This window comes from Urocitellus parryii, chromosome 12 (genome assembly GCF_045843805.1).
Source record: "Urocitellus parryii isolate mUroPar1 chromosome 12, mUroPar1.hap1, whole genome shotgun sequence".
Lineage (NCBI taxonomy): Eukaryota > Metazoa > Chordata > Mammalia > Rodentia > Sciuridae > Urocitellus > Urocitellus parryii.
The window spans coordinates 18,361,556-18,378,120 of record NC_135542.1 but is presented as its reverse complement, the minus strand read 5'-3'; the positions used below and the strand labels follow the sequence as shown (position 1 = coordinate 18,378,120).

The following is a 16,565-nucleotide window of genomic DNA, read 5'->3' as shown; positions in this document are numbered from 1 at the left end:
GAATAGCTGCTGTGTGTATGTGTGTGTGTGTGTGTGTGACACACGGGACTGAACTCAGGGGCACTTGACCACTGAGCCACATCCCCACTCTATTTTGAATTTTAATAGAGATAAGGTCTCACTGAGTTGCTTAGTGCCTGGCTTTTCCTGAGGCTGGCTTTGAACTCTTAATCCTCTTGCCTCAGCCTCCCTAGCCGCTGGGATTATAGGCGTGTGTCACTGTGCCAGACAGAATATCTGTTTAAAGAAACTGGTCGTGACCTTGCTGGCAGGACGTGGTTGAGAGGCAGTCTTCAAGCAAGTCCTTGAGGAGGGGCACACAGGGAGAGAACTCTGGGATTACCCCTGCCTGTGCCAGCTCACAGCACAGGAAGTGGAGTCCCAGGCAAGAAGAGCAGTGCTGCTGGGCCAAGGATCCGGAGGTTGGCTTTATGATTGTCTAGGAGGCTCACTTGAGGTGGGAGGGAACAGAAGGAAAGGTAGCTGGGTCCTGGAAGCACTTTTCCTTTGAGGCTCTCACCAGATCTTCACCTGTGTACACTTGGGGCCAGACTTGTGGAGCTCTAACAGAAGCCAGAGGCTACAAATGTGCACAGGTGTTTTAGCACCTGCATGGTGCTGAGAGACAAAGGGCACAGGTCAGGCCTGCCAAGGGAAGTGGCTCTGCTGTGCAGCCTGCCCTTTGCATGAAATGGTATCATCCAGGTCTTGTGGGGAGGTAAAACTGATGCCGTCCAGACAAAGAGCAAAACCACGAAGGCTGTTTGCTTCTCCCTGCCTGGTGGGAGAAAAGCTAGCCTCCTTAGGAAAAAATACCCAGAGCCTCTTTAACAAACAGTCTTTAGTGTTGAATAAGGGATTATAAGTCATAACAAGAAAAAAAAAAAAAACAGGTTATATAAACAGGCCCTTATATGATCTAGATGTAGGAGTTAACAGACTGGGACTTAAAATAACTAAGACTCATATTTCCACTGAGGCACGGTGGTACATGTCCATAATCTTAGCAATTCGTGAGGCTGAGGCAGAAGGATCTCAAGCTGGAGGCCAGCCTCAGCAACTTAGGGAGACCCTGTCTCAAAATAAGAAGGACTGGGGATGTGGCTTAGAGCTCTTGCCTAGCGTGCATGAAACCCTGGTTTCAATGCCCAGTACCACCAGCAAACGCAAAAAACAAATAAGACTAATATTTCCAAGAAAATGGACATTGGGAAAGATAGCGAATTTCACTAGAAACCCAGATTCAATAAAAAAGTTAATTAGAAGTTCTAGAAGTGAAAAATAGAATACTGAAATTACAAATTCAATATATGGGTTAATGAGCATATGAGAGATCCATGAAGAGGATGACAGGAGAGGGGAAGGTAGAGAGGTCGAAGCACAGAGAAAAGGGTGGGAAATACAAGACTCTGAGAGGCGAGGAGCACAGTGAAGGAGAGCCAGCGAGCGCATGTGGCTGTGGTCACAGAGTAAGAGGAGAGGTGAATGAGAAGAAGCAACATTGAAGAGATGGAGGCTAACGATTTTGAAAAATGTTGGTGAATGCCAACCCACAGTGATACAAAAGAAAATACAGTGAATCCACACTAGCTCTGTAATAGTCAAACAATAAAAGGAAAACATTTTAGAGCGTAGACTTCCTTTTTAACCTAGGATGGAGCTGAGGGACCTGATTTCCCCTCTTGGCTGAAACAGAGAGTGTACTGGGTGATCCGTATTGAGGCTGTATCTCAGGCAGAGAAGAACAGTGAGAGAAGAGATGAGAAGCCGAGGAGGAGCCCTGTGACTCCCCCACTCACCTCTTTAAGGGAGTTTCCACGCTGTCGGGGAGGGAGAGGGAGCCCAGGCAGAGCCAGAAGTCCCCTCAGTTGAGGATGGGAGCTCAGGGGACGGGGAGCAGGGGAGTGGGAGTCTGCAAGGTGGGGACCCAAGAGGAAAGAGCTGCACACTGAGCATGCCTGACTTGGTAGAGGGCCCCTCCAGAGTCCGAACTCACCAGTCAAACTGTGTGGGAAGGAAGGCCTGGTGGGAGGAGCTGACCAAGTGGACTAGAAGGCACCTTGGCAATTGTGTGCACAGGGCCAGGAGTAAGCCCGTTCCCACAGGTCCCTAACTCCAGGGGCCTTAGGCTGATGCTTAACAGTGACTTGCCTCAGTGAGGGGAAAAAGTAGCCCTAAGCAGAATTTTGGTTCCACCTAGCAGTTCTTAAAAGCATGACACCAGACGTTCCTATTGATTTTCATGTAATTTAACTTTATTTGAGAACAAATTCTGTAATACAGAAATACCCAGCACTCAGGAAAGCAAAGCTTGAAGTTCCTGGCATACAATAGAAAATTGTAAGGCACACTAAAAGACGGGCAGGAGGGCCTGGGACTGGGACTGGTGGCAGGGAGGCTGGAGGACGATGGTGCTAGGGCCGTTCAGGGGACACCCTCAGACCTCTCTGGCTGTAGACCTGGGCTACACAGTGGAATCACCTGGCAGCTTCCAAGACCCTGCACTCTGGCCACACTCCAGAGTGCTGTGCAGGCTTTCTGGGACCAAGCGGGAGGGTTGTTCTCTAGCGGAGGAGGCATTGAACTGGTTCCGAGGCTTGTCCTCTGTCTGTGTGCTTGTTTTAGGAAAAGGATCCAGTTTTTGGATTAGGAATTAAACTGTCAGGACCCGTAAAATAAAGTTACTTAAATAGTAATTGAAGGTGGACAGGTGCATTTACTAATTATATTTAAATACTATATATAATTATTATTAATAATTTCATAGAGTTCACTGTCTGAAATGTAGGATGAATAAGTTTAAATTTTTATATCAAATTCTGTATAAGAGTGCATTAGGGAAATTCATAATTTGAGTATTACCCTGAGCTATTGTTTTCAGAGGGAGGAACACCTGTTTTCAGCACGAGGGTGTCTCGGAAGCTTCCTGGGCAGGGGCATGTGGCTAGAGTTGACAGGTATGACCCTCCCCTTTGCGTTTCTCCAGGGAGCACGAGCTTTGCTGAACTTCTCTTCAGAGCCAAGCAGCTGAAGATTCCGGTGCGTGCTTTGCTGAGGTTGGCTCCTCTGCTCCTCGGAAATCCACAGCCGATGGTTATGTGACTGCGTCTGGGATAAACCTACCTTGAAATGGGACTTCTGCACACAACGTGACCAAATGTCTAAGCTAAAGAAGCATTTCTAAGTTTTATAATACAGCTAGGGGAAATGACCTGAACACACCTCACTGTATTTTAAAATCTGTTTGAAATATTCCAGAGAATCTTGCTATCAGCGTTAACATTATATGATATAAAAAAGTGAGTTAAAATTTACTTTTGTAAATAAAGTTTTTGGTTGGTTTTCAAAACTCCTGATGATTGCTTTAGTTTTAAAGTCTTTGAACTATGGTGGTTCAGGTGAAGTGTTGGTGCTCAAAAATGTAAAGTTTTAACAGAAGCTATCTGGTAAAGTTTGACTTTCTACTTCCCTAAAAGAGCTTTAACATTGCCTGAAATGTCACAGGTGTCCCATCTAAAGTAAGGTTGTTCTTCCCGGAATGGTGGGAGACATTCTTTTGGTGTGACACCTCTCACAGGAGCTACGATAAGACTTGCCGATGGGAAGTGCTGTGGACTGAATGGTGGCCCAGGTGACATGTTGAGTCCTCACCGCAGAGTGATGGGACTTGGAGAGAAGGCTGTAGAAGGTAACTGAGGCTAAGTGAGGTCATGAGGGTGGGTCCCTGCTCTGATAGAACTGTGACCTCAGGAAAAAGGAGAGAGACCTTGCTCTCCACACCATCTGAGAACACAGCAAAAAGGAGGCCGCCTGCATGTCAGAGGAGCCCTCGCTAGGACCCCCTCTGCTGGCTCCCTCATCGCGGACTTGCAGCCTCCACAGCTCTGAGTAATGGATTCCTGACGCCCGAGCCACCCCCAATGTGTACTCTTCTGTTGTGACAGCCCGAGCAGACCAACATATGAAGCCTTCTCTAAGTAGCTGAAATATGAAATGTCCAGGACCCAGGAGTCTTCAGAAATGATATTTAAAAGAAAACATTCTGCACAGGATTTAGAGAATGTCTGTGTGCCACACACGTCTCCTGCTCCCAGCCTTGACCCAGGGGGAGGAGCTCCCTGCTGGACTCTGCCCAGGCCCCAGGCTTCTGGAGTGGCCAGGGCCATGTGGCAGCTGGAAGCTGCAAGATGTCACCCATTGAGTTCACGTTTCTTCCATATCCTGAATTGTGATGTTTAAGCCTAAAAATAAATATTAAAGCAAAAGAGAATGTCTCCATTGAGATTTTCCCAAAATCTTGTGTGCCGCTTTCCTCTGCAGGGGGAGCTGGACTTGAAGGGCTGCAGCCAGAGGCCAAGCGTCCTCCCCTTGCCCAGCAGCCTGCTCCGGAGTGAATCATGGGAAGGATGGGCTGACTACTGGGGCAAGACTTGCTGCCCTCCACGCTTAAACAGTTCTTCTTCTAGTTACATAAAAAAGTGTTGAATTAGGAAAAGTCCATCTGAGTCAAGATTTGAATAACCCAGGGAGCACTTGTCTAGCACCCTCCAGGCCCTGGGTTGTATCCACAGCAATGAAAAAAACTGAGGCACTGCCCAGGCAAGAGTTCCCCCCTTTACTCGCAGTGGTTGGCGGGTGATGTTCTTTTCTCTCACCGTGGGAGGACTTGGGAAGCGTTTCATATTTAGATACATATGGACTCCGAGGGGACAGAGTGAGGCGGCAGAAGGTGTGGCCACAGCATCCTTGGGCCTGCCGAGGAGATTGCCGGCGCTTGCCCTTGAGCAGGCACATGAGGATCCTCACAGGTCACTTTCAGCTTTCTACGAGACTCGAAAAGTCTCACGTCCAGAAAGTTAAACCTCCTGAGAGGCATGTGGGGGTGCTGAAGAAGCCCATCTGGTGGGGAAGGGTTTGGGTGCTGAAGTGGCCCACGTCACCTCAATTAAGGCTGGAAGCCAGCTGGTCACCTTGGTCGATGGGCCGCGAGGCAGGTGGAGTAGCAGCCATGTCTCTGTTGCGTGACTCCTGCTCCTCAGTGACTCCCTGTCCATCTTACCTGATGTAGGTAGCTAGGAATATGAGTCACCACTTCTGTAGCCAGCCGGAACTGAAAAAGCAAGCGCACATTGGGACAGGTCCTCCTTCCCAGGTGGGCGCCGATGCCTGTGCTCCTCCCTCGAGGGGCTGTCTGAGGCAGAGACACCAGGCCTGCTGCCCTCAGCAGGCTGGGCTCTTGAGCCCCTGTCTACTCCCCACCCTGAGCTGCCACCACCACCTGCCTTAGCCCAGGAGACTCAGGCAGTAAGGCCCAGTGTCCCAGTGGAAGGATGGCGCCAGGCGGAGCTTATGAACACGTTAGAGAAGCAGACAAATGAACGCCCTCTTCATGTAACTTCTTGGAGGTAGACTCACTGTATTGGTCTGTGTGTTGCCTTTTCGGTCACATTATAATGGATATCTTCCAAGTTTTTTCTTTTAACTGAAAATATTTGTTTTGTGTGGTATAACACAAAATTGGCATTTTTAAATAAACACTTTACACTAAACTCAAAGTCTAAAAACAGCTATCTTAATTCCCACTTCTACTCCCACATGCTGGTGTGAAGGCCAGCCTTGCCTCTGTAGTTAATGGGTCCGCCTCGAGTCTGCCTTGTGAAGCTGTAGACCGTGTGCTCCAGGGACTCAGAAACGCTACATCGTGAGGGGTGGTCATGTCCCTAAGGGAGCCTACAGACCAGTGGGAAGTTAGTGCCACTTGTCTTGCATTCATTTTTGTGTGTATCTTTCACTTAAGAATACTTCAGGGTGGAGTGTAGCTCAATGGGAGATCACTTGCCTGGCGACATGCAAGGCTTGACCCCAGCCGCACACACACTCTAAGTGCTTAATGTAGCATTTCAGAGGTTAAGAATCACTGGCTGGAAACGTTGAGAGGTAATGTGTACATTTCTGAAGTTGAAGGCGTTTTCAGCCCATTGCTAGTAGTCGGCAGAGCTGCATCCTCTCTGCCCCTCCAGATCTGGATGAGTCAAGTGCAAACTCTCAGCTCACATCCCGCACAGCTTCCTCCAAATCCCCATACCAGTGTCATCTCACTGCACATCCCCCCTTGTTTGTGCGTCATTTCACGGAACCCAGGGCCTAGCTGGGGACTGGATGTCCACTTTGGGTTTTTGATACCTCTTCTCTATCTTAAAGGGTTTTCCCTGTGGTGTCAGGTTGGAAGAGCCCATTGGAGGCCTGAGGGTGGAGCTCTGTGCTCCCAGCATGGTTGCAGCAGACAGCTGTGTCCACTGGCTACAGCAATCTAAAACCAGCTAGAATAGGTGTCCCTACCTCTGCATTCCTAGTGTGTTGCTAGGGCTTCTGTGCCCTCTGGTCACTGACTCCCCACGTCCACACCTTTTCTGCTTGGGTTCCTGTGCAAACCCTGGGATCTGAAAGTCGTGTAGTCTCACGTGTTAAGACAGGCACTGGACATGGACCCCACACTGAATAGGAATGGACACTGACATGCAAAGTCTTATTGTGAAATCCTAGAACTTTAAGGTCATTTAAAAATTGCCCCAAAGGTAATTTTATACAATATTTTTGGATTTGCCTGTGGAATTTTCCATTTACTGTGTCATGTCTGTGCTCAGAAAGTTTTGGATTTTGGAGCATTTTAAATTCCAAAATTTTGGATTAGGGATGCTCAACTTGCACTTGACTGTGGAGTCCCTGGGAACCTTGTAGTTGGCAGAAATTCCCTGCCAGGTTCTCTCTGGCCCTGGCAGTTTTTACCTATAAGCAGCTCTGTAATAAAATTGCCCATCTAGAATAGCTACACAGAGCTGTAAAACTTGAACCTGAGCAAACCAAATCTCAGGGGACCAGCCTAGGCCTCTGGATCATTAATGCCTGGCCATGTTCTCACCTCCCTGGGGTCTGGATGCCCAGACCCAGGCCCAGGGCCTCCCACCCCATCTGCGTGTCCTTCCTCATCTAAATGAAGGATTCTGAGCCTGTTTTTTCCTTCCCTCTGTATCCAGATCATAATTCCTTCTCTTACTTTGGGAATGTTTACCTGATTTACCTTCGTTTCCCCAAATCAATGCATCCTGAATCTCTGGGGTATCATCTCACACGCAGTGTAGTATGAGTCGATCTGAAAATTTTTCTTCTGGTAGTGAGTTCAAATTTATTAAAACAATACGGTTGGTCTTAGCAGTGTCTTATTTATATATTGTATTTGCTCTATTTCTTACATTAAATTTCTGTGTATCTGTTCTGTTTTCTTTGCTCTTTTAAATCTGTTGTATGCATTACTTTTGGCATTGGGATGATCGTGTTTGTGTTCTCATCTCCTTCTGGTACCTTGGCTTCCACTGTTTTCTTAGCTCTCCTCCTCATGAGCCCTTCCACTCCCCTCCCTCCCTCTCATCTTTCAAGCTGGGCTATGTCCATATTGCCAGGATGTACGCTGTGGTGGCAGATGATTTCTTATTTGTGCTTTCGTTTCCGCATTGGGTCTATGTACCAACACGCTCAGCACCGCCACCCTTTGGTCCCCTGGCTGAGACTTCTTGGTCATCTCGTGGGATAGGACTCCGTCGGGTAATCTAGTCCATTATGTAGGAAGGGCTGCTAGTAGAGTCCCAGGACCCTGCCTGTCTGCAGGGGCTCTGCTCCTCCTCTCATGGCTTCTCTCCTTCCGCGCTGACTCCTTCCCTCCTTGCCACCTTCCAGTAGTTGATTTGGACTCATCCTTCCAGTTCCTCCTCCTTGGTGGTCCAAGGCCCTCCCTGGACTTTCCCTTCTGCCTCTCCCTCTCCTCAGTCTCCATTGAAGCTCCTGTTCTGGGGGTCTCCTGCTGGACCCTTCCCAAGGGCATGCAGGGGTTAGGGCTTGGCTGGCTGACATCCGCTTAAAGATGGGCAGTGGTTCATTCGGCTGGTTTGGATTCCCAGCTGCAGGCCGCCATGGTCCATGCTCACCCTGCATCCTCTTTCGTCTGTCCTGCCTGTCTGAGGGAAGCCCCATGATGCCTCTACAGCTGCCTGGAGCCTGGGAAGAGGCAGCTGTGTCATGGGAGGGGGAGGGGGAGGGGAGGCAGGGGTGGGCGGGAGCTACAAGAAAAGAGAAAGAGCCATCAGAGCCCGGTGGAGGCAAATTCCTGTGCATCACACATGGGATTACATGGAGGATGGAGCCACCCGCACTTCTCTGACTGACGGGACCCAAGGGGGATTCTGCTATTTGTTTTTGGAATTTTGAGATTCCTGATAAATACATGTGGTTGTTTTTGATCCAATAAAACAAAAACAAAAACACAAAAAAACCTGTGGATGAATTCAAACTTGGATGCACAATTAAAAAATACTATCAATAAATATAAGAGAAAGTCCTGGAGACTGAAGTGGAGTAAATTATATTCCATGTAGGTATGATTATGGTAAAACAAACCCCAATATTATAACTATAATGTACTAATAGAAACAAAAAACTTACACCAACTGTGGCTTACAGCAACCTGCTCTCCTCTCTCCCCTTTCTGTGTCCCCAGGCTCAAAACAGGCCCATTCCTGCCCCATGTGTGGCACAGGATTGTCCCAGTATAGCCTTCTACCCCGCAGAATTTCTTGTACATTTGACTAGTGGCCTCCCCAACCTTAGCAAAGCCAAAGGGTAAAGGAAATCTAAACCAGAGGAAGCACACTGAACATGAGTGGACAGGGGATGGTTTTCTGCCAACACATCTTCTGGTATGTCCCCCTCAAAGCTCCATGTGGGCACTGTCTTCCTTTTGTCCCCAGGAATTATATATATATATATATATATATATCTTATAATATATATTATATAATTATATAATATTATGTAATATAAGTATTATATATAATAATAATTATTATTTTTTCAGAGACCAGAGAGCTCTCTGGTAACTCCTTCTGCCCCTGAGAAGAGACGCCAAGTGCATCCTCAAGGCTCAAGCTCAGGGCATTTGCTTCCTGTGGGAGCAAAATGCAAAACACAGGAGCAATGTGGGGATTCATCTTCTTTCCTCCCAAGAGCCGCTGTGGTAAGAGTCCCTTCCCCAGAAAGAATGACCTCAGTGTTTTTCATGTATTTATGTTTAAAAATTTCAACTCAGATCAAAATTCTGCAAAGATTGTTACCCAGAAAAAAGCATTTCCAAGAGGGTTCCTTTAAAAAAAATATTCAATTTAAGACTTTTTTTTTTAAGTACTGGGGACTGAACCTTGGGGTGCTCTACCACTGAGCTACATCCCCGTCCTTTTTATATTTTATTTTGAGACAGAATCTTGCAAATTTGCTGATGCTGGTCTCAAACCTGCCATCCTCCTGCCTCAGCCTCTAGAGTAGCTGGGATTACAGGTGTGCACTTGCCTGCAAACTGAGACTCTGTGTTGCACATTACATAACCCTGGAATCACAGAACTTTGATATAAACCTTTTCTTTACCACAGGCGTTCTCAGAGCCCTCACTCACATGTGGGAAGAAATTCAGGGACAGGTTGCAGCAAAGCCTCTGCTCCTGCCAGCCCAGCCTTGGAAGTGGCCTCAGGGACACGGCAGGGGGTGGGGGACTGGCCCACCCTGCAGGGGCCCCAGCTAGGACCCACTCTCACCTGGACCATCTGCAGCTCCTGCTCCACGGCCCTGCCTATTGTTCCCAGGCCCTGGGAACCTAGGGGGCGCACTGGCGCACCCTGCTCCAGACCCAGTGGTGTGGATTCTGGGCCTGGATCTGAAAGGGAAACGCAGAGGTGAGCCTGGAGGACGGCCGCCCATACATCTCCAGGCTGCCTCCTGTCTCCCAGCCTCCCTGGTTGTCAATCCCCACAGACCTCCTCACACAGCTCTGGGGTGACCCAGGCTCGGTGCCCCATGGCGTGGAAGAATTCCACCTTGAGCTTCAGGAACTCCTTGTAGAGGTCGGGCCAGTGCTCCTTGCCCAGCAGGAACTGGAAGATGCTGCGCTTGGGAGTAGGGTTGTCCTCCTCCATGTCGGAGGCGATGTAGCTGTCATGGGAAAATGGGAAGCTTGCCTGTCCCTAACCACAACTCCCTGCCTCAGAAGGACAGGCGGGAGAGGTCACAATGGAGCTGACCAGGAGACAACCACCTATCCAGGAGATAGGGTCTGGGGAGGCCTTCTCTGCAGGGTGACCTAGATCTGCTGGGCCCAGGGCACCCTTGACTCCAAGCCTGGGGCCTGTGCTGTGCTCAGTTGATGACCCTGTTCTAGCTGCCCCTTGTTTCTCAGGGCTTCCTCCCTCAGTCTCTGGGCAGCTGGTGGTGCTTTCGGGCTATTTTCATCATCTCAGGGCCTCTTCCCTTCTCCCATGACCACCTGGTTCTTGGAGGTCTCAACCACTTTGTGGTCAAGAACAGCCCCAACTGGGCATGTGGCATGACTGAGCCTTGCTGATGGGGCGATAGGAGACATGCCATTTGGGGACTTGGGCAGATGGAGCACTGCCCTGAGGGGTTGCTTACAGAGCCAGGAAGAAGTGGACCCTGTTGTAGAGGTGTCCAGGAAGCCCAACACGGCCGAAGTACTCCACCACCATGGACAGCAGGTACTGTGGGGGACACGGGGAAGGTGGCCTGAGTGGGCCCTGCCTCCCCATCTGAAGGCCAAGACACCCGGGAGAGCCTGGCTGGGGAGCTCACGTGGACATGAGCCGAGGGGCAGGGCAGAATGGCAGTGTGCCCCTTCTTTTTTCTGGCCTTGAGAGCAGGCCCCTGCAGGCCTTCTCCTGGCATGACTCAAGACGCCTCCCGGGCAGCCCCCTGGGGGTGGGACCCTGAGGACCCTCTGCCCCTCACTTGGGGTCTGCAGATACCTTGTCAGACACTTTGAGGAAAATGTCGGCCTCCAGGAAGCTCTGGATAATGGGATCCTCTGCAGAGGGAAGCAGACAGCAGCCATCTAGAGACGAGTGTACATGGGGGAACCCCTATGTGGGGCCTTCAGAGGGGCTCTCCAAGTGAGCAGCTCCAGGAGGACAGCAGCCGCCCTGCCCCAGGAAGGGCTGGTCTCAGCATGCGCGTCCCTCCCCTGGCCCACTGGAGGCAGCAGGGGCGTGAATGTGGGACTATTGCTGAACCCTCAGTGGGGGCATGAGGGCTGAAGGGATTTGATCTGGTTCTCAAAGCTTAATAGTACCTCCACCTGAAAGCTTAGACATGTCTCCGACTCTGGGACACCTCGGCCTGATACTTTGTCACGTGTGATGGTGCTGTGCTGCCTTGCCCTGAGCACTGTGAGATGGAGGCCGCAGCCCCTGCCTGCTGGGCCTCCTTCCCTGCAGCAGTGAGCTGCCCCCTCCCTGGGCTCCTGTGGCTAGAGCTTTCCCCTGAGAGCACCAGGCCCTGTGTACCCTTCCCCTGGCCCAGGACAGGGACACTTGCACAGGGGTGCCTTCTCCCATCCCCTGCCCTCGGAAGAGCCCTGTGCCCAGAGCCCTGTGATGGTGAGGATGCCCACACCTGTGAAGTCCAGTGGCTTGCGAGGCTGAAGAGCTGAACTTGGAAAGCTTAACTCACGTGGCTAGTGGATGCTGTGTGGGACAGTGTGACCTTGGTGTTGTCCCCAAGCCGCCACACTGGGTCTGCTTCTGGGCCTGATGTCATCTTCTCAAGTGGCCCTTCTTGAGCCTCCTGCTTCCTGACAGTCCCCTACTCCCCTCCACCCGGGTTTCTTAACATCTTCCTCACGGCTGCTGCCGAGATCCCTGCTTCTGCAGGTGGTGTTTGTTTTTGTGTCCTCCGCTCTGTCCTGACTGGTGCAGTTGAGCAGTGGGTCTCTGAGCCAGCAGGGGATGGCTCTCCAACCTGCAGCCCCTTCTCCTGCCTCCCAGGACTGTGGCTCAGGAAGAAGCGCCCTCACAGCTCCACAGGACCAGGCGCTCCACGTCACTGCCACCTGCACTCTGGGAGGGAGGCCAGCCCCAGTTCTCTACAACTCTTAGTTTCAAAGAACCCTGAGCATGTCACCAGCTGAGAACCCACCCAGAAGTCGGTAGAAGGCTTCCTGGTCCTCAGGGCGGTAACTGGGCCTTCTCCTCTTGTTCATCCTCAGTTTTGTCCCCTGAATGTGGTCAACAGTCCATATGTTCTTCTGTCCCCTCCTCCTCCAGAGCTTCAGCTGGGAGATGGCTTCTGAGGAGGCTGCTGTGGAGGCGGCAGAGCTGCCCTCCTGGGTGGCTGGGGAACACAGGCCCCTGGTGAGCAGGGCTGCGGCCCCCGGAGCTCCTGCACCCACCCGCCCGGGCCCCTGACCCCAAAGATAAGACCTGTCTGGGAGGACAGGTGCCAAGTGCTCACTGGCCCTTCCTAAGGTCAAGGACGCTTGAGGGTCCACCAGGGACGTACCTGCCTTGGCATTTGCCCGCTTCTTCTTCTGGCCCTTCTTCCTCCTGCTTCTCTGCTCAGGAACAGCTGCTGAAGAGGCCAGAGGGCTACTGTTCTGCGGGGCTGCAGGGAGAGGGCACCCTGTGACCATTGGAGGGACACTCCTGGGCTCCTTGCCTGTCACCTGCCTTAAGGAACTTGCAGGTGACACCTAGCAACATAAGGCAGGAATGGCCACCATCCCCTTTACCTTTCTCTGTAAGAGCAGGAGCTAGTTGTTCACCTTTTGTCAGCAGGTCAGGGTTGCACTCTGGGGCCTCATCCTGGGGGCCATTTGGCCTGGGTGACACCTCTGTGGAGACAAACCAGTTATCCTGTTGTTCATCTCTCATAGATACAAAAGCCAACAGGAAGTGACCACCTGGTTTACCTTGACGCCTCCTTGCCATGCCCTTGCAGAGCCTGGCTCAGGCGAGTTAAGAGAAGCGAGTCAAGAGAAGCCCCACAGGGCTGGGGCCAAGGTGTCTGTCATTCATCCATCCAGAGACCAGGGGCAAAGGGGCCACTGGCCACACACACCTGCCTCCCCATCCATGACTGCTGCGCTTCTGACCCTTCCTGTGGTTCTTTTGGTTTGGAGCTCAGAGGCAGCTGGTGTGGACCTCACAGGAACCTTGTCTTCCCTTGGGACAGAAGCATGTAAGGGACCCCGTCTGATTCCAACCAGAATCTTCCTTCTGCTTGACCTGCTTCTTGGGAGACAATAATCATTTAAATTACAGTAATGGTAGCTAACAATTATTGATTACTTGTTAAACTTTAGATGCTGATCTGTGCACTAAGAAATACCTCGTTCCATCCTTATAAAGTGTGAGGCAACTGTTACAATTCACCTGATTTGTGGATGAAGGACCGTGACTCAATTTATCTGGGTTTGTCCCTTGACCATGGCCAGAGCTCTTGGGATCTGCCATGAGCACTCACGTCTCAGCTGAAGGGAAGAGCGGCAGTGAGTGCCAGGTGTGTTCCCATGGGGTCAAGCTGGGTGACACACATACTTGTTTCCTTTGTCACCAGCTCTATGTGCAAGTCCTTGGAAACAACTGCCAGTTCACAGGCAATTGAGGCTGGCTCCAAACGATGCCAGAGTGGCCCCTGCCACCGTGCCGAGCTCCCGAGGCCCTTGAGGCTGCCATGGTGGCCAAGTTCCTCTGGGCCGCCTTCCCCCAGCTTCACTTGGCTCTCCTTCTGCCCACTGTTCTCTCTCCCTCCTGACTTGAGGCCTACTGTGTCCTGCTTCATCCCCTGCCATTCATCTGATGTTCAGAGCCATGCCCCCTCCTTCCCTGGGATGCCTCAGAGGAGCACAGCTCAGGACGGGGACCGCCCAGAAGAGGAAGAGTGACACCCTCCCTGTGAGAGCAAGGTCACGCTCTCTCCAGACCAAGGCCCAGGGCTGAGTCCATGCTCACCAGACAGTGTGGAAAGAGCACTGGCCGTAGCCAAGCGTTCAGGATCCAGTGGCTTCCAAGATTCCGGAACCCTTGTCCTGACCACTGATGACCTCATGCATTCTACCAGGAGCTGTGCACACAGGAGAAGCCCACAGACCTCCAGAGAATGGCATGTCCTGGTCTGGACACTGGGGTCACCTCCTGACATCCCAGCTCCACTTCCATTTAAGGCCTTGTCCTGTGTTCAAGTCCATTCATGGTTCCAGGTGAAAGGATACGTCTACACATCAGGGGACTGAGACAGCCCCACTTTGAGAGTGGATTGATCCCTCATCTGTAATAAAAAGTCGTTTTTTAATGTGTTCAGCTATTATCATATTAAAATGAAAAAGTTTAAACTTTTATATTGTCCTTGTCCTGAGATAAAAAGTCACAAGCAACTAAAATTCACAGAGATCCTGACTCTACTTCACCAAATTTTCCCTAATGGTAACAACTTGCAGACCCATAGTGGAATCTCATCACAGAAAATTGAGATTGGTACAATCCACCAACCTCATTCAGATTTCACCAGATTTAAATGCAGTTGCTTATGATTGTGTACTCAGTTCTTTGCAGTTTTACCTGCTGTGCACACTTGTATGACCTCCATCGGGATCACATAGTTCTATTATGAGGATCCTTCATGCTTACCTTTTATAGCATTCCCTTCTCCCCAGTCCCTGGCAACCACCAATCTCTTATTCAACTCTATAATTTAGGTATCTCAAGAATATTATATAATTGGGGCTGGGGATTGGGGATATAGCTCAGTTGGTAGAGTGCCTGGGGTCAATCCCCAGCACCACACAAATAAAAAATTATATATATAAAGTATATAACTGGAACCAGGCAGTATTTTCCATAAATCCTTCCAAGTTGCCTGAATCAACAGTCAGTTCCTTTTTACAGCTAAGCAGCACTACAGGGTGGTAACTACATGAGTTAGTCAACTTTCTGTTACTGTAACAAAATACCCGAGGCTATCAATTTAAAAAGAAGAAAGGCAGTTGTGGGTGTGGCTAAGTGATAGAACACTTGCCTAACTTGCCTACCAATGCTGTATGAAGTCCTGGGTTCAATCCTCAGCATCTAAATAAATAAATAAAAGGTTTAATGTTGGTTCACAGTTTGGGAGGTTTTAGTTTATGTTTTATTGGCCCTATTGTTGGGGTGAGGCAGCATATCTTGGCAGGGAGCATATGGCACAGTAAGCTGCTTGGCCAGGAAGCAAAAAAGAGAGGAAAAGACCCTAATTCCTTCCAAGGACATGCTCCCAGTGACCCAAGACCTGCAATAGTTCTACCTCTTAAAAGTTCCACCACTTACTTCCCAATAGCACCAGCACTGGGGACCAAACCTTTAACACAGGGGCCTTGGGAGGACCTTCCAGATCAAACCACACCTGAACACGTTTGGTTTTGTAAGAACCTGGCGTCTGTGTTCTAGAGCACCCTCCCATCTCACATGCCCACCAGTCTCTGATGGGCAGTGCTTATGTGACCGCTATTTTAGCCGCATATCCCTGTGGTTTGATCAGCATTTCCCTAAGTTAATGCGGTTGAGTACCTTTTCATGTGTTTTTTTGTCATCTGTGTGTCATTTTGGTGAAGTGTCTGTTTATATCTTTTTAAATTGAATAATTTTCCTTCTTTTGACTTTCAAGAGCTCTTTATATATTCTAGTTGCAAGTCCTCTGTCAGATATGTGGTTTACAAATATTTTCTGTTAGCCTTTATATTTTTTTCTCTTCCAAAGTCTTTCACAAAGCCAAATGTTTAAATTTTGTTAGTATTTAAACAATGTTTAAATTAAAAACAGCTTAGTTATCATTTTATCCTTGTTTGGAATGGGTCTTTGGTATTAAGTCTAAGAACTTGTCACCAAGACTTAGGTTGATAGATTTATCCTATATTTTTTTTTCTAAGAAATGTATAAATAGTTTTAAATTTACACTTAAGTCTGTAATCAGCTTTGACTTGAATGTGTGAGGTTTGTGTGAGATGTGAGGTGTAAAGTTTAGGTTGAGTTTCATTTTATTCGTTAATGGGACATTGCTCTACCATCGTTTTGCTTGCTTGGATTGCTTTTGTGCCTTTGTTGAATGTTGTTTTTCTATTTCTGGGTTCTGTATTATTATGTTCTGCTAACTATGCTTTTCTTCTTTCACTTGTTTCAGGCGTGTTCTTTTTTTTTTTAAAGAGAGAGAGAGAGAGAGAGAGAGAGAGAGAGAGAGAGAGAGAGAGAGAGAATATTTTAATATTTATTTTTTAGTTTTCAGCGGACCCAACGTCTTTGTTTATATGTGGTGCTGAGGATCGAACCTGGGCCTTACGCATGCCAGGCGAGCACGCTACCGCTTGAGCCACATCCCCAGCCCCTCAGGCGTGTTCTTAATTGCTCTCTGAAGATCTTCTGTCTTAGCAGATGTTCTCTGACACTGTCAGCAGAAGGAGGGCCTTGCCTTGTTCTGGCCAAGCCAGAGTGGGAGTCCATCTGCTCCATTTGGCTCTGTCACACTGACTGTGAGGGGACGCCTCCTTGCTGCTGGTGGGGGCTGGGCCCCAGGGTCTCCATGCAGCATCCACCCTTCCTGCAGAGGCTGGGCACGGATGAGCTCCTGGATCTCACTCGCCTTGTTTAACACCACCCAGGGGAGGCTGGGCAGTCAGGGCGCCATGTTAAACCAGCGGGGTGGGAGTCCCC

The 16,565-nt window shown here is 49.7% G+C and overlaps 2 protein-coding genes across 4 annotated transcripts in view; one reads left to right on the top strand and one right to left on the bottom strand.

The window, feature by feature from the left end:
- Positions 1-4,254, top strand: part of Anapc1 (anaphase promoting complex subunit 1) — an 81,954-nt gene extending 77,700 nt beyond the window's left edge. For all 3 annotated transcript variants that reach the window (XM_026380053.2, XM_026380054.2, XM_026380055.2), the window contains one exon: positions 2,987-4,254. In XM_026380053.2, the coding sequence (XP_026235838.1) occupies positions 2,987-3,102 (116 nt within the window). In that variant the 3' untranslated portion in view covers positions 3,103-4,254. The remainder of the gene's footprint in view (positions 1-2,986) is intronic.
- Positions 4,255-9,694: 5,440 nt separating this feature from the next.
- LOC113175729 (putative speedy protein E7) lies at positions 9,695-12,758 on the bottom strand. The gene is made up of 7 exons (XM_026380052.2): positions 12,617-12,758; positions 12,388-12,489; positions 12,025-12,219; positions 10,857-10,915; positions 10,507-10,592; positions 9,855-10,029; positions 9,695-9,754 (listed from the first exon to the last, which is right to left on the bottom strand). The coding sequence occupies exons 1-7, from the start codon at positions 12,756-12,758 to the stop codon at positions 9,695-9,697; spliced, it is 819 nt and encodes a 272-aa protein (XP_026235837.1).
- Between the last annotated feature and the right edge of the window lie 3,807 nt (positions 12,759-16,565).

What these genes read in the sequence shown, in the direction of transcription:
- LOC113175729 (XM_026380052.2), bottom strand. Translation starts at nt 12,758, where the DNA reads ATGAGAGATGAACAACAGGATAACTGGTTTGTCTCCACAGAGGTGTCA. An exon ending in TCCTCAAAGTGTCTGACAAG is followed by an intron (nt 10,593 to 10,856) that starts GTATCTGCAGAC and finishes TGTCCCCCACAG; the next exon opens with TACCTGCTGTCCATGGTGGT. An exon ending in CCCCAGAGCTGTGTGAGGAG is followed by an intron (nt 9,755 to 9,854) that starts GTCTGTGGGGAT and finishes TTTCCCTTTCAG; the next exon opens with ATCCAGGCCCAGAATCCACA.